This window comes from Ctenopharyngodon idella, chromosome 1 (genome assembly GCF_019924925.1).
Source record: "Ctenopharyngodon idella isolate HZGC_01 chromosome 1, HZGC01, whole genome shotgun sequence".
In the NCBI taxonomy this organism is placed as follows: domain Eukaryota; kingdom Metazoa; phylum Chordata; class Actinopteri; order Cypriniformes; family Xenocyprididae; genus Ctenopharyngodon; species Ctenopharyngodon idella.
The window spans coordinates 40,413,500-40,433,784 of NC_067220.1; the positions used below are offsets into that span (position 1 = coordinate 40,413,500).

The 20,285-nt window shown below is 36.2% G+C and overlaps 1 protein-coding gene across 1 annotated transcript; it reads right to left on the reverse strand.

The window, feature by feature from the left end:
* Positions 1-334: 334 nt before the first annotated feature.
* LOC127512120 (deoxynucleoside triphosphate triphosphohydrolase SAMHD1-like) lies at positions 335-19,211 on the reverse strand. Its single transcript, XM_051892754.1, has 12 exons — positions 19,057-19,211; positions 18,854-18,969; positions 17,231-17,287; positions 16,813-16,826; positions 14,289-14,432; positions 14,106-14,206; positions 13,900-14,008; positions 2,324-2,415; positions 2,081-2,166; positions 1,660-1,748; positions 1,442-1,496; positions 335-414 (listed from the first exon to the last, which is right to left on the reverse strand). The coding sequence occupies exons 1-12, from the start codon at positions 19,161-19,163 to the stop codon at positions 335-337; spliced, it is 1,050 nt and encodes a 349-aa protein (XP_051748714.1). The 5' UTR covers positions 19,164-19,211.
* Between the last annotated feature and the right edge of the window lie 1,074 nt (positions 19,212-20,285).

The following is a 20,285-nucleotide window of genomic DNA, read 5'->3' on the forward strand; positions in this document are numbered from 1 at the left end:
TGCAGATGTAATTACTGAATTCAAAATCATTAAATTAAAATCCTTACATAAATTTCAAAGTCCTCCAGAATTTGATGTCGTTTTTTAAAATCTTCGACCATCTTCTCCCAGTGTTCTGTCAGCATTTTCTAAAAGTTTTTGAGAGGAAAAAGGCAGTCTGTAAGGATTACAGTCTTTAAAGACTACAATTTGATTCACTGACTATGGGGTGTTTGTTTGCTGTGATATTTGATGTGTCAATGTGAAGGTCATAGTAAATATCAATAGGTTAGCTTTTACACAGAGTAAACATCGGACATTTTAACACAGTAGGGTACCTTTAATCCATCTTCCTTTAGTCGGGCCTCTCCACGAACTTTGGCAGCCGTCTGTTGACAACGTCTTCTAGAATGCTTCGGGCTTTAGACAGATTGTCTGGATGGAAAGGGTCAACAGAATATTACTATAGTCTGTCTGAGTACTTGATTCAAACTGGCTGAAATGTGCATAAAAACAAATGAGTTCAGTTTAATTACTGTTCTAAATGAATGTGCTGCTGTTGGGTTTATTTTATTGTCTGTTGGTTGCCCTGCAGACTCAATAAAATGATATTTTGTTCCATTGCAGTATAAATAATAAATAAAACACAGAACTACAAAACACTCATTATACAGAATAATGAATATTAATTTATGAGCAGAGGAAAAAACAGAGTTAAGGGCACCTTGATGTGCTTTAAAAATATAATTCTATGACAACAAATGAGGGAAAAACAAGGAAGAACATTTAAAAGGGCTAATATTTATCTTGTCATGAATACATGCAGAGAAGTGCTCAGAAATGGCTGACATCAGCTCGTTCGTCCAGCCCCGACTGGAGCCCTGGCAGCCAATCACCACTACAAATCTTGCTGGTATTATGCATTGACATCAGAAGCCGTGGCGTTGCTCTGACTTTGCTTTTCAAACTAGAAGACAGAATTTGCTCTAAAAATGCAAAAATAACTAATTTCCACTTATAAATAAACTTAATGAGTACCTTTAGTGTTTTCAATGATGTGTAGACTGTACATCTGTTAACATCTCAAAAAATGTGTTTTAGGGTTTAGAGCACTAAAACAACAAAGGCTTCTTAGTCTGTGATGTGAAATTCTGATTCATGAAGAAATAATTCAGAACTATTAGTTCAATGAATGATTTGTTTAAAGATTCAGTCATCAACTTCAATGACAGTGTTTCAGTGGCACAGGAAACTGTCATGAAACGTGCACGATGCAACATATTTTGCAAAAAAAATTGCCACAGGTACTTTTTTTCTAATCAGCCTGGGCTGCATAAATTACTTGGAATAAAAAATTCCACTAAATCAATAAAATAAAAAGATAATTAAAAAAAAAAAAAAAAACACAAAGATGATGAAACGCATAAATGCAGACATACTACAGCAGCACAATTAGAGTTACCTGAATCAATGAAGTCTTTCTCACACCACTTCTGAAAGCACTCCTCAGCCTTCTGCTGGTGAGTGGTGAACAATTATATTTAATATTTTCTATCTTCAATAACATACAGTATCATGCAGTGGTCTCTGTCTAAAACCTAATAAAACACTGATGTGATGATGCTAAAACATTAACAAGAATTAAGTCTGCTATATTGGACATTTTTAACAGAAAGGTACCTCTAATTTTTCTTCATTCAATCTGGCCTCTCCAACACACTTTTTCAGATGTGTGTTTGACTTGTTCAAGATCTGATCAAAGATGTGATCTAAAGAGAAGAGGAAAAGAAAAGGGTCATAGAATATTGGTATAGCATAGAATAAACGTTTGTGCGTCAAGCTCTAATCAGCTGACAACTCAGCTGATCCATAATGTCAATCAAAACAATTCAGACTCTTATCAAAGTTATTCTAATCCTCCATTCAGCTGTTTTTCTATTACATGGTTGACAACTGCTTCAGAATGATCAATTACATGTTTGACATAAGTGGTCCTAAATGATAAATGGATGAGATGTATTAACCAAATTTGTAGGTTTCTTTCATTGTTACTTTTAGAAAAGAAACATTCCTCTCAATTTCTATCGATGTCTTATCTGACCTGTGAGTTCTGTGTACTCCAGCATGTCATCTATGGCATTTGAGATCTTCAGTGGGCCATCAGCTAGTACAAGCGCATCCTTGATCCTAATGTACCGAAAGAAACAAGCATACACACGTGAGCAAGAGTAAAATCTGGAGAAATATTAGGATGCAAGCAAAAAAAAAAAAAAAAAAAATTACACAAATATAATGTATTTTTACAAACAACAAAAAAAAAAAAAAAAAAAAAAAAAAAATTTACTTGACATCAATGATGTAGCCAATCTTGTGCTGAAGGGCCTGACGATGGAGAGTGTATCGAGTGTGAAACATGCCATAAATATTTTCTGCCACCTGAGATAGAACAAAGAGTAACAGACTAAAAAACAGAAACCGTGTATATTTCATAGTGAAAGGTAGTAAAAATGCCAACAACAGAGCAAATTTATTTGCATTCAAGACAATATTTTTAAACAAGAGGTAAGATTAATGATCATTATTTAAAATGAGTGTTTTAAAATGCAGTACATTGTCTTCAATGGTGTATAAGTACCCAGTCAATTTGGTTAAAAAAAAAAGATAAATAAAAAATCAGGCATTCTTTATATATTTTCAGTGTACCAAATCTTGTACTGATCTGGATTGTCTATCTGAAAGGACTTTTCCCTTTCAGTCAGTCATGTTCGAAGTCACGTCGTGACAGACTAATTGGATCTCGCAAGAGATACCAATCTACTTCGAGTGTAACTAAATGAGTCAATGGACATTGGCATGCAAGATTTGTATCAGCTGCACCACCCCGCAGCGCGGGTATATAATAAGCAGCAGGTGCATCACATCTCCAGCTTTTTCGCTTCGGAGCTGAGCGGTTCATTTGTTCCTGCTCTAATCTACAAGCAAGTGTTTCTAATAGAGTCAGTTCTTCAGGGAAGAAGCTTTCTTTCTGTTTGGTGTTTTCGGCACTGCAGCGGTTGTCAAGTCCTCTCGTTGATGTTTGTTTGTGCCTTCTGTGAGCGCTAAAAAGGCTGTTCTCACAGCTGGTAATGGTGCGCTGTTTGAGAGTGCTCACTCTGCACTCTAGGTGCACGGTTGAGACTCAAGCACCTCAAATGAGGTGGAGTCCCTTCGTTTATTCTCCAATTTAGTTTCCCTCCTGGCACCAGGAAAGGGCTATTTCAGTGAAATAGCTTGGGTGACCTGAGGATTCCCCCTGAGGAACCATCTCCATGGGTCCCTCCCCCTCTAGAGCATTGCAAGCTGTGCAGCTTCCGGATGGGATTGCTGGTCCTTCTCATGAGCAACCTAGCACTTCATTCTGGGCTCCAGCTGAGGATCAAGATGTCAATCACTGTATCACAGAGAGGCCAGACGATGTTCACCTTGGTGGTCCAGAAACGCCCCCTGGCTTTACCTTGCAGAGGTGCAAAAGGTTGTCAAAGTATGCTTTCTCAAAGCCCCCATCTCACAAGTTGCCCAGCAATTCTACGCAGTCAGTAGCAGACTGAGGCAATCAAGAGCTTGCGCCAACGTGCCATCAGAGTTCCTTGTGGGCTGCCCCTCGGTCTGCTCATCGACAAGGGCACCGGCACCCTGTGGGAAAAAAAAACTCTGGCACAGCCTGCTGTACCGTGTCCGCCGCAGGAAACATCACCCCTAAGATGGACGACCCCTGCATATCACAACCCAATATAAGGTATGTCAGTCAGGAAGCATGACCTGGTTGTCAGGTTCCTTAGGGGGCGAGAAGGTTAAATCCTCCTCGACCTCCCTCCATACCCTCAGTAGAGCTAAAGATTCTTTCTATGAAAAACTGTACACCTGGTTGCCTCCATCAACAGGGTAGGGGACCAAGTGGTGAGCCTGCAAGTGCTGCCCCCAGAAGAGGCAGACCCAGCCCTAGCTTTGTCTCATCCGTGCTCTGTGACTGTACATGGACTGAACACAAAGCTTTAGGACCTTAGACTAGCTCTTTGTTTGTTATGGAAGCCAGCAGAAGGGAAAGACTGTCTCCAGTACCAGGCACAAGACGTGCCCTGTCCGTGCCCTGTCCGTTCAGGTTGTGAGCTCACTGTACAGAAGTGTGTACCTGGACGCTGGCACGAGGTGCCTCGCTGACAGATATCTGTAGAGCTGCTGGTTGGGCAACACCCAACACATTGGCTAGATTCTATAGCCTTCGTGTAGAGCCGGTATTCTCCCGTGTTCTCACCTCAAATGGGTAGAAGACACAGAGAGGCCTCGGCACCAGGCCTACATCTGTTATATCTATGTGAAACGGTACTAGGCTGGGTGCGCATATGTAGTGAAATAGGCAAGGAGGATCATGAGGCTTATGAAGGGCACTGGAAGGGGGCAGCAGCTGAGGTGATTTGCTAGGGATCCCAATTTGTCGATCACAAGGTGACGTTTGAACATGACCAACTGAAAGGGAACATCTTGGTGACGTATGTAACCCTCTTTCCCTGAAGGAGGGAAAGGACACATCACATCCCGTCGCCACAGTTGATCTACCACTGCTGAGCGGCCGGGTCATCGGCTCGGTTCCTCAGCGAAAACCTGGAGATGCGATGCACCTGCTGCTCATTATATAACCGTACTGTGAGGTGGGGCAGCAGATGCAAATCTCGCATGCCAATTTAGTTAGGATCATTTAGCTACACTCAAAGTAAATTGGTCTCCCTAGCAAGATCCCATTTGGCCGTCACAATGTGATGTCTCTGTTCCCTCCTACAGGGAATGAGTGTTACATACGTAACTGAGACATTTGTTTGGATTTTGGACCCTTGATTCACATTAAATTAATGTTTCTCTTGGACATTTCTTGTTTCTCTTTATAGACTGATATGTTACATGAGTTCATTAGCACATATTTTATATGAGATACAGGTTTATGACAATGCAAAGAGAGGCCAGTTGTAAGTGAAAAGTTGTGAGTCTCTTGGTGAAGAACCAGAACACAAAAGTGTAAGACTGAAAATATCTAAAGATATTTTAAAATGAACAAAGACATTTGCTTTACTGTTTCAACCCCGTCTCTCTTGCTACAAGGGCCATTTGGAAGACACAAAGGTGCTGATAGTGATCAAGCCCTATAGGCCAAAATGTATGTACATCGGGGGCCTACAAATTGTCACACCTTTAGTACAGTGGGGGAAGTTTTAATCTTCTGATTGGTCAGTTTGAATGTCTCACATTTGGGTTTCAGTCACATGGTCAAGGAAGGGATAAAAGAAGATTGTAACTGTTGCTCTGCCTCTTTTTGTTTTTTGTTAGTGCTGCCTGCTTTCTTAGAATGCATGGCAGCTCAGGGTGGGAATGGACTTGATTTCCTCACACGGCGTCACAGAGTTAAAATAGTATCTGTGGCGAGTGTGGAGGCTTGCTGTCTGGGTGTAGGAGAAGTTGTTGGCCATCAAAACATTCTCTCTGCATCCAGAATGAATAACGTGACCGTGATTTTTTTGAATACGGTGGAAAGAGCAAACGAGGTGGTTACGTGAGGAATAATCATGATGAAATACTTACACCTGTTTGCCTCTGATGTTACCATCAAAGAAAGTCACAATTTCGAATATCCCTCCATTCCTTAGTGATGATATTTTGGCGGCAAGCGCTTTCACGTTATGGAAAGTTGGTTTTGCCGATCAAAAAGATTGTGATCGGGTGCGAGTCTCCTTTATTGAAACATATTGTTTCATTTAGGAGATTCGCTTTCATGAATATTAAAGATGACGCTGAACTGGACTTGGCACTAAATTTCCATGTGGATGATTATGAATATGTAGTGTTGTAACTACTGACAAAATGAAATGCTTCGGATGTGGTAAACGGGCCACTTAATCCGTTCATGCCCCTGACAAGAGTAACGCAGCTGGATGTAGTAAGGATAGTGCTGCAATGAGGAAGACAGGCCTACTGTAAAACCGTCTGAGGTCGGTCCGGCCGAAGCAGTGCCGACCGCGGATAAACCTGCTGGGGAAGGAACATCTGTCTTGGGGCCTGTGGAAGCTGGATCGACCTCAACGGAATCAATGAATGAAGGTAGGGATATTCAGAAACTTCTCTAAATGCAGAAACTGGATTGTTGAACAGTGATGTAGAAAAAGTGAGGGAAGAAGATGTGTCTGAGTTAGAAATAGAGAATAAGATGTTCAAAGTGCCGACAAAAAGGAAAAATGTGGAAAAGATCAGTAGTGCAAAGTGTTTTAAAAAAGGAGATGTGTTTGAAGAGCAGAAAGAGTCAGAAAGTGAAATGTCTGATTCAAGTATAGTGTTGTCGCAGGCTGAAGGTATAAGCAGAAGCTATGATGTTGATGACATAAAACATTTTCTTAGTATCACAAAAAACAAAAGAGGTGTGATTGTAAAGTAATATTTCCCTGATCTAAAACAGTTTTATGACAAAGCCAAAAGTCTAATAGCAGAAGGGTGCCTTTCAAACAAGGAAGTTTACCGTCTGAAAAAGATTGTGAGGAAAGTTGGTCTGGAATTAATGAAAATGAGATTAAGAACATTAGTAATTTGGGTTTGCTTGTGTTTTTTTTGGTTGTTCATTTATTTCAGTATGGCTGAAGTGCAGATTGCCTCCTTGAATGTTAATGGTGCTAGAGATTATAGAAAAAAGCTGAGCTGTATGAAATAATTAAAAAAATAGATGTTACTTTCATTCAAGAAAAGCAAAGTGATGTGAATAATGTTAATGACTGGATGAAGGGTTATCTTTTTTTAGCACAACACCACATTAAGTGGAGGAGTAGCAATTTTGTTTGCAAAACCTTTAATCCGATCTCGTACCAAGTTGAGGAGTTTTTGAAGGGTAGATTTTAAAAGTGAGAGCACAAGTGGAGAATCATAATTTTGTTTTTATTTGTGTGTATGTCCCCAACTGCAACCATTGATAGGATATTGTTTTTAGATACACCTATGTTCTGTTTTACAAGATGTTTCTAATGATGAGTATTTATTTTTGGGAGGTGATTTTAATTTGTACAGTGAGTATTGTGACAGAAATCATATTGAACCCCATATGCCTTCAAGAAAACGTCTCATTCAAATAATTAGTAAGCATGAGATACTTGATGTATGGAGGTTTTTCATGACGATAAAAGACAATATACTTGGTCACATGCACGTGTTTTATCTCTGGCAAGATTGGATAGATTTTATGTGTTTAAGCATTATGCTGGTATTTTTAAAAACTGTTTGTATTTTTCTGTTGGTTTATCAGACCATTGCATAGTACAATGTTCCTTTATTTTGAGTTCTGTCAAGCCCTAAAAGTGCTTATGGCATTTTAATTTAACTTTGTTAGATAACAAGGATTTTATACGCACTTTTAAATTGTTTGGGGCTGATTACAGAACAAAAAAGCATCTTTTCAATCAGTACAAAATGGTGGGATTTTGGTAAGATACAGATTAACAGTATTGTCAGCAGTATGCTCACAGACAACACAATGTTTTAAATTAGTCAATGAAAGACTTAGAGACTGGCATAATTAAGATACAAGAATTGGCGGAATTAACAAAACAACAAAGTTATTTGAAAATTCTTTCTAAAAAAAAGAATCAATTGGCAGAATTATTAGGGGTTAAAACACAGGGGGCTTTGGTCCGATCAAGATTTGTAAGTCTTGACCAGATGGATGCACCTTCAAAGTTTTTTTTTAATCTTGAAAGGAAAAATGGACAAAAAAGAATCATTCATGCTTTGCGATCTGAGGAAGGTTTTCTGTTGTCCAACCCTGTAGCGATTAGAAGGAGGGCAATTGGTTTTTATGAGAAACTGTACAGAAGTGAATTAGGACCAGACAATATCAGTGAGAGTGTCTTCTTCAAGGATTTACCAAAGGTGTCTGATGAAGCTAATGCAGAGATTTCAGGTGCGCTCAGCCTGGGAGAACTGCATAAGGCTGTTCAGAGCATGGAATCCGGAAGGGTGCCTGGAATCGATGGCATACCAATAGACTTCTATAAATGTTTTTGGGATGTTTTAGGAGAGGATCTCTTAGAAGTACTCAATGGTAGTTTGGATGAAGGTCTTCTACCTTTGAGTTGCCGGAGAGCAGTCCTAACCCTCCTTTCCAAAAAAGGAGACCTCACAGAGATCAAAAACTGGAGACCTGTTTCACTTCTGTGTAGTGACTATAAAATTCTTTCAAAGATTTTAGTAAACAGACTATCAAAAATTATGAATAAGGTGATCCATCCGGACCAAACCTACTGTGTCCCCAAAAGGTCAATTTTTGATAATATTTCCCTTATTAGGGATATTTATGATGTCTCTAAGTTATCAAATAGTGACACTGGATTGATTTCGCTAGACCAAGAAAAAGCATTCGACAGAGTTGAACACTTATACCTATGGGAAACGTTAAAAGCTTTTGGTTTTAGTAAAAGTTTTATAAATAAAATTAAAGTTTTGTACAGTAATGTTGAGAGCATACTCAAAATTAATGGTGGCTTATGCACTCCTTTTAAAGTTTTTAGAGGTGTGAGGCAGGGATGCCTGCTCTCTGGAATGTTATATTCGTTAGCAATTGAACCTTTTTTAGAGCAATTAAGAAAAAGTGTACAAGGTTTTAATGTGCCAATTTTTAGTCTTTCTGCATATGCTGATGATGTTTTAGTGTTTGTTAGTCAACAGAGTGATGTAGAGGTTTTAATGAGTGTACTTGATGATTTTAAAAAACTGTCTTCTGCTAAAATTAATTGGGAAAAAAGTGAAGCGCTACTAATAGGAGATTGGAAAAGAGGGTGTTTTTCCCTTCCTCCTGGTTTAGTATGGAAAAAAGGAGGTTTTAAATATTTGGGGGTTTTTCTAGGAGATGAAGCAACTGTACAAAAAAATTGGGAAGGAACTACTGAAAAAGTTAAAGGTCGACTTGAGAAATGGAAGTGGTTAATCCCAAATATGTCATATAGAGGTCGGACCTTAGTTATAAATAATTTAATAGCTTCCTCTTTATGGCATAAATTAACCTGCATAGATCCTCCTTTATGTCTGTTAGCAGAGATTCAAGCGATCTTAGTTGATTTTTTCTGGGATAAGTTACATTGGGTTCCACAGAGTATATTGTTTTTACCTGAAGAAGTAGGAGGACAAGGATTGGTGCATCTTCAAAGTAGAACAGCAGCTTTCCGTTTACAATTTTTGCAAAGACTTCTTAGTGGTTCAATAAATTCAAGCTGGAAAGTAGTTGCATGTAAAATACTACAAAATCTTGGGAATTTGAAATGGAAAGGAATCTTTTTTTTATGGACTTGTCTAAACTGAACATCAATGGAATGCCTATTTTTTATCGGAATGTTTTTAAAGTGTGGAAAGTGTTCAAAATACAAAGGGAAGGACATTTTAAATCTCTTCACTGGCTCCTTGAAGAACCACTTATATATGGAGCACGCTTTGATTTAACACACAATGACTGTACAATTCCTGGACTCACTGAAACACTTGTGGCTTCCAAAATATGTACAATGGGGAGTCTAGTTAATTTGACAGGACCAGATTTTGAAAATATGGAAAGAGTTGCTATGAGTCTGAAGATTAAGTCAAGACGATTTGTTTTTCATTTATTAGAAAAATGGAAAAAAAGACTTCTGATGAACTGAAACTTTTATCAGACTACTGTGGAAGCAAAATTGTGCCTAATGAAAGGGATGTCTTATCTGATTTTTTTCTTTTACCTGTTTTAGATGATATTTCAGGAATGTTTCTAAGCTCTGGAAAATCCCTATGTCTTAATTTTTTTTAAGTACTGGTAAATCTTTTTATAAAGCTTGCGTTCTTGTTTTTAACAAAAAAAAATACACTCGATAAAAGGCTTGATACACCACGGCGTGATGTTTTAAAAATGTGTGATGATGATAAACCAGAATGGAGATCATTGTATAAGCCACCTTTAAGTAAAAGAGTTGGGGACATACAGTGGAGACTTACATGGTGCAATAGCAGTTAATGCTTTTATTTCAGTTTTGAATTCTGATGTTACTGCAGAATGCCCATTTTGTTTAAAGAGAGAAACTGTTTTTCATGCTTATATGGATTGTTTTAGACTGAAAAGCTTGTTTAGTTTATTACATAATTTATTTGATAGTTTTAATGAATCTTTTTCTATAGATGTATTTATTGTTGGTTTTAAATATGTTAGAAGAAAGAGGTTTATTTGTCAGTGTTTAAATTTTATTATAGGTCAAGCAAAATTAGCAATTTATATGAGCAGAAAAAACAAAATAGAACTGGGTGTAGATCAAGATCTTAATACTCTGTTTTTAGCCACAGTAAAATCCAGAATACTTACTGATTTTCATTTCTATTCATCCATGGATGACATTATCACTTTTCAAATGAAATGGTGTAAGAATGAGGCTCTGTGCTCTATTATTGATGGAAAAATATTTTTTTCTCTTTTATTAATGTAAAAAAGTTTTTTTGTTTTGTTTTCCTTGTGGTACAAAAGGTAAATGTAAAACGGTAAATGTTGACTGTTTGAAAAAGTGTTTTATGTGAAAAATTGTAATAAAGTCTTTTTTCAAAATTCAAATTCTCTCTCTCTCTCTCTCTCTCTCTCTCTCTCTCTCTCTCTCTTTCACTCTCTCTATCTCTCAGGTAACTTTTTTTCATACATGCTGTGTACGATTAATGGTATATGATTTTATCATCTCATACATCTATTTTGTAATTATTTTAAGTGTAACCATAATCAGATATTGTCATTAAACCCTTTCTATTACAAATGATGTGCTAACTAGTTTTGATTTTTAGTATTAACATTAATGTGCTCCCTATTGCAATACAATATTGTCACACTATAGCAACGCTCTCCCACATATTTTGCTATTGTAACTGTGCTTATATCCATCATTGGTATAAGTTGCAGTGGGTGGTAATAGACAAGAAATGTACAGTTTTCTACCATCTTGCTGATAAAGTTTCTTTAGTCGCTCGGCAACCTACAGCCTGAACCCTTGTAGGAGTTCCACCTTTACAAAAGTGTATACCCCTTTTCCCCCAGAGCTAGTGCTATTGCCAGTTCGAGTTAGTTCAACTTGCCTTTCCACGGGCTAGAGAGCCAGCACAGAGCCAGGTCTTCACTGCATACGTCTCATCTTTCACAGCAACTCTAGTGCTGCAGCGCCAAACACAAACACACCAAGCTTGTTCAAGATGCATTGGCTTCTCGCAGACCAGTCATACAGCTTGCCATAATTTGTATAGATGGACATTAAATCAAGCTACTATTAGCTTGATTAGCTGCTATTTCAAAAATGGCGGTCACAAGTTTCTTTTTGGCAGGGTTGGGGAGTAACGGAATACATGTAACGGTGTTACGTAATCAGGATACAAAAATCCGGTGACTGTAATTCGTTACAGTTACGTCAAAAAATGTAGTAATCAGATTACAGTTACATTTTGAAAAAAGGGGGGATAATATCAGGATTACAATCGTTTCATTTAAAACTAAATAAATCATTATTTTTTCCATAATAACCATATTAAGCGCATGCTTGATATTGCCCTTTTTCTATTTCTTTTTGGATTGACTTTAAAATAGACATAACAAAAAAATTAAACAGAACTCTTAATTTAGAACCCATGACATTTTACTTTGTTTTCAAAACCCACATTATTTTTCAAAACAAAATTATGTTATTAATCTTTTAATTATTTTGGCAAAGTTTTATATTCATAAGACAAAAATAACTCAAAAGAAACCCTCATATAATACCTTTTATAACACCGATCTCACAATCTATTTTGAAACTCTTTCAAACATGAGATCACAGAACAAAAAGCTTATAAAAACAATACAAATTCTAAAGCTTTTCAATTCATGTAACTGTTGCACTTTTTATCCTATTATTTATTTTTTTTATTTTTTATTATTGTTTCTTTTTTTCTTTTTTCTTTTTTGTATACATTTTCTTTTTGTATTTTAGTTATTGTTGGTATCTTTGTTTTATATGCTTATGCTCCGATATGTATTACAATGTCTTATATTTGTCTTGTAAAATAAAAATAAATAAAAATATTGTCAAAAAAAAAAAGCGCTGCTTGATTATACAGTAGTTCCTGGTTCTGTTGCCAGTGCTGACTCATGTGAGCCACCTGCTGGTGCATGCGCAAATAACACCCGTCTACAATCTTCTCAGATGCAGGTTCAATCACTGCTGCTAGTTGAAACGATACTGCCCGCGGGGAAAAACACTTTCAATTCATGGAAATTTCACTGCTATTTGTTTTCAAAGAAGAAAATGCAAACGACATGGTTGTACAGGCAAACTCTGCCTTCCAACTACGAAAACACTTTCTTTATCAAAGGACTAAAAAATAATGTAACGAATGGAGGAAATGATGAGACTCACTTAACAGCTTAGTCTTCTTTTATTAAGATGAGCACCTGTTTGGCCGATGCTCCTGCCACACAGACAGCGAACAAACTTCTGGAACCTTTTCCTCAGAACCCCGCCCACACAACACCACGCAGGCTATCCTTTCAGGAGAACCTCCCACCCCTTAAAGCCCCACACAAGCTGAACCATAACACAGGAAAGAACACATGCACTTAGATTTATCCGAACAGAACATAAAACACTCTTTAGACTTGCTACAATAATCTGCAATACCATACTGTAGCCACTAGATGTCTGAATAGCCCTTTACACACACACACACACACACACACACACACACATAGGGCTGTGTATTCCCAAGTTGTGGAAATGAGACATGATTGCTTAGTTTTAATAGTTTTTAAAGTAACCAAAATGCTAAACATTAAATTAAAGCAGAACAAACATGAACAGAAATGTTTGATCCGAGCTTGTTCAGTTTGGTTATGATCTGATGTGACTTTTATATTTTTAAGCTCTAAACAACAACGATAATAATATTGCAATTGTCACGAATGTGGCTCCCGCGCCTCCTCCTCCGCACCACCGAGGGAGCCATCACCTGAATACTGACTGTTTCCCATTCGGAATACGTTTCCCATAGGCCCTCATTCCTGGGACTGATTGCGCACACACCTGCACTCATCACACACCACACACACACACACACACACACACCGCGAAGTCTTGATTTGCCCCGGTGATCATTACTGAGCGTTTTCTTGTGGACTGTTTCTCTGTTACCGTTGGATTGTTATTCTCTATGATTCTCTGCTGCCTGCCCTGATCTCTGCCTGTGACTTGACCATTGCCTGTCCCTGTTTATGTCTTTGCCCTTGCCCCTGTCTGCTTTGGTGATTGTTCTAATAAAAGCTGCAAATGGATCCCCACTCTGCCGACCCTTCATTACAGCAATAGATAATTTATCAGATTTTTAAAATATTTTTATTGTTGTTCAGACCCATTCAAAAGTATGGAACGTGTAAATAATTAAAAATTAAATTTAAAAATGCAATTTATTTACAGTAAAGTACCCCCCCCCCCCCCCCCCCCCTTCTTTTTTGTTTGTTTGTTTGTTTCTTTCTTTCTCTTTCTTTTTGTCTTTCTTTTTTTTTTATACATGTGGACCTTGAAGTAATCCAAAACAATTACATTACTGAATTTTTTTTTTTTTTTTATGAAGTAATTGTAACTGTAATGGAATACATTTGTAAAGTAACCCTCCCAAGCCTGCTTGTTGGTCACAGTAACCCCGCCCCAGCCCCTGACGTAAGCGCTTCTTCTAGACCAGCAATGTTTTGGTGCTACTTACGAACCACTTTTCCTGGTTCAGAGTTGGTGCTTTGGGTGAAAGACAAACTGATTTAAAACTAGGCTCTGGCTCTGAACCAGCACTCAAACTGCCTTGGTGGAAAAGGGGTAAATGTAAAGGTGAATTAACAGGTACCTTGTCCCTGAAGCAGATGTGTCTCCTCTTGTTCACATCACACACTCGTGCAGATTTCAGCAGACGCTCATGGTCAAAACCATTAGGAATGCCGAGATAATGACAGTCGCTGCATGTAAAATAAGAGGTGGGACACATTTATACTTTGTCTTTAACTGCTTAATACCTGTTCAAACCATTTAAAAAATTTTTAAATTCATGCTTACCGAGCCAGATAGTCCCATTTATCCACGTCAATGCCGTTCAGTTTATTTGCCACAATCTCATACAGGAAAGACTTGTCTTCAGTCCTGCCCTTCATTGACCACTGCGGAATGGTAAATATTTTGAACCCAAATACTGTATCCTGATAAACACTGACTAAAACTATACATTAAACATGTTTTTACCTTAGCATCTTTTTGTCCTTTCAGAATTAATTCCTTAATAAATATGCGGTCTTCATATAGATTAAGTCCATGTTGTTCCATCTCTTTTTCCAGTCCATTCTTCTTGATCATGCAGTGAAACATGTCAACAGAGGCTTCCTCGTGCTTCAGAAGATGAACATAAATGCACATCAAAGTACAATTAAACTGTACACATGAACTACATACTTTTCATTTAGTTGTCATCTACAAGCAACTAGCTCAAATAGCCACTGCAATCTTTTTTGTATTCATTACAAATAAATAAAAAAGCTACAATAGTTGTTCAGTCAAGAGCAGTGAGTGCTTCACTCTTTTCTTTTATTGTTTAACCTTAATGACAGACAGCGGCATATTTATTAAATTAAGACCAAATGCACAAATTATAATATAATGTTACACATCCAAATGCGGGTGTATTTCAGCAGTGGCGTGTAACGCAGTCACTCCTACTCCTACACTTTGAGTTGAATTTTATAGCCTAAATATGCATTTTTCAATTGTAGTCTTTTAAAAAAGGCATCTGAAATAATAAACTAAAAGCAATGTTGTCAAAATTATAGATTTTTCTATACATATCAATACTGAAATATCTGAAATGTGTAACTACTGAAGTAAATGTAAACTTTTGAGGTTTTTTGTACAGTTTTGTACAGTAATTCCTTCTGATGTATTTGGTAACACTTAAGTAAGTACTAGTGGGTTACCATGATCTTCACTTTAGAATACTGATCCAAATAAGTAGTGCCTATAGATTTATGTATTAACTATTGAGTTATAACTATCTGATACTTTACAAAAACCTCAAAAGTTTACAATGACTTCAGTAGTTACTAGAGAGTTGTCATGTTTCTCACTTTAGAATACTGATCCACATAATTAGTAATTCATGATGTAGTAACACTTGAGTCATTAGTTTTACCATGATCTTCACTTTAGAATTAATTATACATTATGCATTATTCACATTAATTATGAACCTGTATATAGTAGTTCTTAGTAGTTCTCTGGGAGGTATGAAAAAAATAATAGTTACTGCCTAGCTAATAGTGAACTACCACCTTCAACTGAGCACTATTACTTACTAATTCATTCTTGTTAGTTAATAGTAGTTACTAGAGTGTTAATATTGTGTTACTCATTTGTTTTTTGTGTATATATTCATTAATGAAGGATCAGTACTTTTTTTTTTTTTACCCTGAAATGCTTCCGATACTCATCTGAGCACCCTTGGCCTAAGCTTCCCAACCCCTCATCCACCCTGACCCCAAACTGCTGTTTCTGTTTCTATTTTTCCCTGACAAGATTTGTGTTCATTTAAACGCAGGGACTGTCTCTTTAAGAGAAAAGCAGACTTATCAGATGCATATCTATGAAAAAAGATAGCTGTAATAGCATAGACATGACGGTCTTCTCAAATAATTGTACCTATTTCCGGGTAAAGCCCCGTCCACTTCCGGTTATATACATATAACAGATACAACTAATTTTGAGATTGTTACAAATACAGATACAGATATTGGCTCTGCTGCACACTCCTAGTTGCAAGACTGTTTTGAGTGGTTCGCATGTGCAGTCAAAAAACAACAACAAAGGTAATCCTCTGTTTTCTGATGCCACTTATATTTTTAAAGACATGTGAAATCTGGTGACACTTCTGTCAGATTCTGAGAGAAACGCGTTGTCCTGATTCAGTATCTGTGGTCAAATGAGATGGTGTCAGGCTATATGTCAGTAAAACTCAGAACAATGAACTTTCCTGTCATATCAGCCATTGTACTGCTCTTGCAGCACGCACTCTTCAATATTATGCACAAACGTGGTGCTCTATATCACTTCAGAAATAAAGCGTAAAAGAAACTATGAGCGGGCAATGTCGTAGTTATGTTGTCAATTAAGTCATGAATAACCCAGAAGGCAATTAAAGCTGCATCAGAACTGCATGCATATATATTTGTTATGTGTCCACAGCTCTAGAAGCAACTTTAAGATAGATGTGTACAGTGTGGAAAGTTTGAAATCATGATTGTATTTGGGTGGTGAACACACAGATATGCTAATAGTATATAACTTGGTAAACAGAACATTTAAAAAGAAATCAGACAGTTTATCTGCATTAACTTAAAGGTTCTGCTTAAATCTGTTTTATTTTGTGCATTATAGATCAACTATTGAAGATGTACATACACAATTTGTGTGAATGCAACAGAACATTTTCTGGATGCAATCTGAAATACCGTAGTACACATGTGCTCATTTACATGTAGTAGAAGTGCAGTTTGCAGTACTGCATTTACCGTGTTCAATTTACCGTTTCCAGTTTACACTCATACAGTAAATGCAATGACAGTAATGTCTTCTGTTACCATATTTTAAATATATTTAAAACCAGATACATATTGAGAAAGGAAATAAGTGTGACTGCATGTTGACTTAAATATTGTATCTCACAGAGTTTGTGTATCAGCATATATTTATAGTTGTACAGGAGAGTTATGATGCTTACCTCCCAAGGGGAATCTGAGAAAATGAAAAGAGATTTTAGATATTATGTAAGGGCAGGTTTAATAAAGTACATATGTACAGGCTTGTCTGTCTCAGTCACACACATACAAACTACTACAATGATTAACTTAATTTTAATTCTTGAATAAATAATTGTGATTTGTAAATAAATAATAGATTATGTTATGACAATGTGATGCAGTTTTGATTTTCTAATCATGTTAATGTTTTATACGTAAAATATAAAAGTAATTTGAGCACAATTTTCATTCAGTTATGTATTTGCCTTGCATGCGGCTTAGCAGTAAAGGCATTTATTTTAATATTCATTGGCTTTAACAAGTATTATTTTTTGCTTATACAAAGTTGAATTGACAGAAGGGAAAAAAAAAAAAAAAAAAAAAAACTCAGATACTCACTAGGTCGTACTTCAGGGATGAACATGCCATCAAATAAATGAGAGAACGGACCATGACCTGAAATGACAAAAAGGTGAAGTGTTTTAAATTGGTTTCAATTTTGCCTTTATTTTTTATTTTTTCATATGTTGACTATGAGAAAATACAAAATGTACATATTATGCTTAGTTTTTGTGTGTATTAGGGGTGTATGAAAAACTATAATGTTGGCAACTTCTCTCAAACAAATGAGAGAACAAACTGAAAAGACATAATGGTACTTTTTAAAGCACTTTTTATCCATAACCTTCAGGGTGTCCATAGCACTTTACATGTAATGAAAATAATTTTGCATTTAAATGTCCTACAAACATGCTTCATTATCCACATGCATAATATAATTATTTCTTCATTTTGGGGTCACACTTGGCTTCTTCACGGTCAAAAATGACCAAAGCCTTAAAATTTAACTCCCATCCCCAAGGAAATCCAATAAAATATATTTTTGTTCAATAATATTTTTGATTATTATTTAGAATTTTGAGGGTATTTAATGATACTATGCACTATTTTTTTTTCAATATTTTTTTTTACAATTACAATTTTTTTTTCTATTTTTTTTTATTATTATTAAATTAAAACAGTATTTCATGTTAAAATAGAGACAAGGCATTTAAAATCCATTTTTAAGAGTAGATTAGTGCCATCTGGTGGGAGTAAAAAAAGAAAACTTTTGTAATGCCCTTGTGTAACCACTAGATTCCTATATAGTTCTATATAAAGTGGCTTATAAATTATCAAGTGTTTTTGGACATAAATACTTGTTTTTATTAAGTTGTGGATTTGGATTTATACTTAGACATTCTCAAAGACTTTTTTTGTCAAAGTTTAGATTTTTTTTGTTTAAAACGTTAATTTGAAGTGTCAGTTTTTGCATTAATTTTAATACAGTCAAACCTGAACACAGAGGAGGACATTTTGTTACACATAACAGCAAAATTTAATAAAAATGTCACAAAAACAACAACAACAACAGCAACAAAATAAAAAAGAAAAAAAAAAAAACAGGCATGCTTTATCACAACTTAATAAATCTGGGTCTGATCTGATTTCAACCTCTTATTTGAGTCTTTTGGCTCAATTTTATCATATTGTTACAGCCGCACAGGTTCATTTGTGTGTATAATAGTTTGTTGTGTGCATGTGCGTGTGCATGTGTGCGTGTGTGTGTGTGTGTGTGCGTGTGTGAGCGTGCGTGTGTGTGTGTGTGCGTGTGTCTGCGTGTGTGTAAGTGAATGTGTGTTTGAGTGGGTGTGTCTGTTTTGTATTCTCAATGTTTTTGAGTGTAACATCTGCCTTGCTGTTCATTTTTTTTACTGCTTTGTGTCTGAATTATTGATTTTATTTCACACATTTGCATAAACTTGCTCTGTGTTATAGTTGCACTAGCGCATATATATATATTGGGTGTGTCTATTTTTGTCTATTTTGCACTCTTGGCATTTTAGAGTGTCCCCCCTTATTGCTGTGCGCTAAAGTTTTTGGTCTTTGTGACCGAAGAGGACCAGAGGGTTAAAACAACATATAAAGCAATAGCAATGAAATACACACCTGTGTTTTTACATGAATGTTTGTGCTACTCACCCATGTCATGGCACAGAGCAGCGATCTGAACACACAGGAAATCTTGTTTGGTAATGTTGAGCTCTGGCTGATTATAATGAAGACTTCTGAGAAGACATCCAGCTAAATACGCCACACTAACACACACAGACAATGAATATCCCTTTATTTCATGGAAAAACAATGCAAAGGTCCAGCCTCGAAAAGAGTTTAAAAAAGATTACCCAATGGAGTGTTCGAAGCGAGTGTGAGTGGCTCCAGGGAACACCAGATATTTTGTTCCCAGCTGTTTGATGTGACGGAGTCTCTGAAACTGAGGAGTGTCAATCATCTTCACCAGCAGGGGGTGCAGCTCAATGTGACCATGAATGGGGTCATTGAAGATCTACAGGGTAGAAAATATTTATTTATTTATAAAAAACTTACCTAAAGAAAAAGGTCATAAGAAAAGAGCAAACACATCTTCTTGGAGTAACTAACAATTTCTTTAAATCAGTGATAAAACTGATATCAAAGTTTATCAGTTTATATAGTTATAGCAGAAAAATATAGTTAAGAATAAACTAGCAAGAACTGACCATTTTCAACATGTACAGAAATCTCTATTCATCAGTTCTATATATATCAGTTTATCAGTTTATATATAATCAGTTTTAACTTTGATATCAGTGCACAACTTTTCATTATTTGCATTGGTTCGATCATATTATATGTTAGCGTTTCAAAGGGCAAGTGATTGATTCAGCCCATGAGATCAATATCACTCCAATCAGACAGCCCTGCAGTTAAACACTATTCATATGATTGTAATGACATGACTCTTGTTTGCTATATAGGCTACATTTACTATACACAGGAAACATTATTCTCTCCTTTTTTGATGCATCACTTGCCTTCATGGTGTCCTTTGAAAAGTCTGGGGAGTATTTCTGTTTGACGTTTTGCAAATCCTCAGTGATTTTTGTCTTTCTTTTTTCTGTGGAGAGACATTTTGTCCATTAGAAATACTTTCATAGAATATTAGTGTTGGTTTAACAAAGCAGTAGCCTTAATAATAAGCAAATATTAAATTCACCGATACTAAACTTCTCCACCGATACCGATAGCCGATTATTCAGACTGATATCAATACCGGTAACGATACCGATAGTTTGGGGGTTCTGCCTTTAATACCTTCTTTTAAATTAATGATAGCTTCATTATAATTAATAATTAATCATTATATTTTAAATATTATATTTTGAAAGAAATGCAAATAAAAACTTTATTCTCTCCATTTCATTAACTTGTTTCAGAGTAACTGGTATCAGTTATAAACATAAACACATTACTCCAATTAATATTAACACAAATTAACCAAATTCTGAACTTTCTGAATGTTATTAATTCATGTAATTACTATTAATATTGAACATCAAACTGGTTTCTTAACATTTTATTTACATAAAACACA

Excerpts from the sequence above, each read along its gene's own strand:
- LOC127512120 (XM_051892754.1), bottom strand. The coding sequence starts at position 19,163 with ATGATTGACACTCCTCAGTTTCAGAGACTCCGTCACATCAAACAGCTG. Across the intron at positions 18,970-19,056 it reads CGCTTCGAACACTCCATTGG|TGTGGCGTATTTAGCTGGAT; the intron begins GTAATCTTTTTT and ends TGTGTGTGTTAG. Across the intron at positions 415-1,441 it reads GAAAGACTTCATTGATTCAG|ACAATCTGTCTAAAGCCCGA; the intron begins GTAACTCTAATT and ends CTTTCCATCCAG.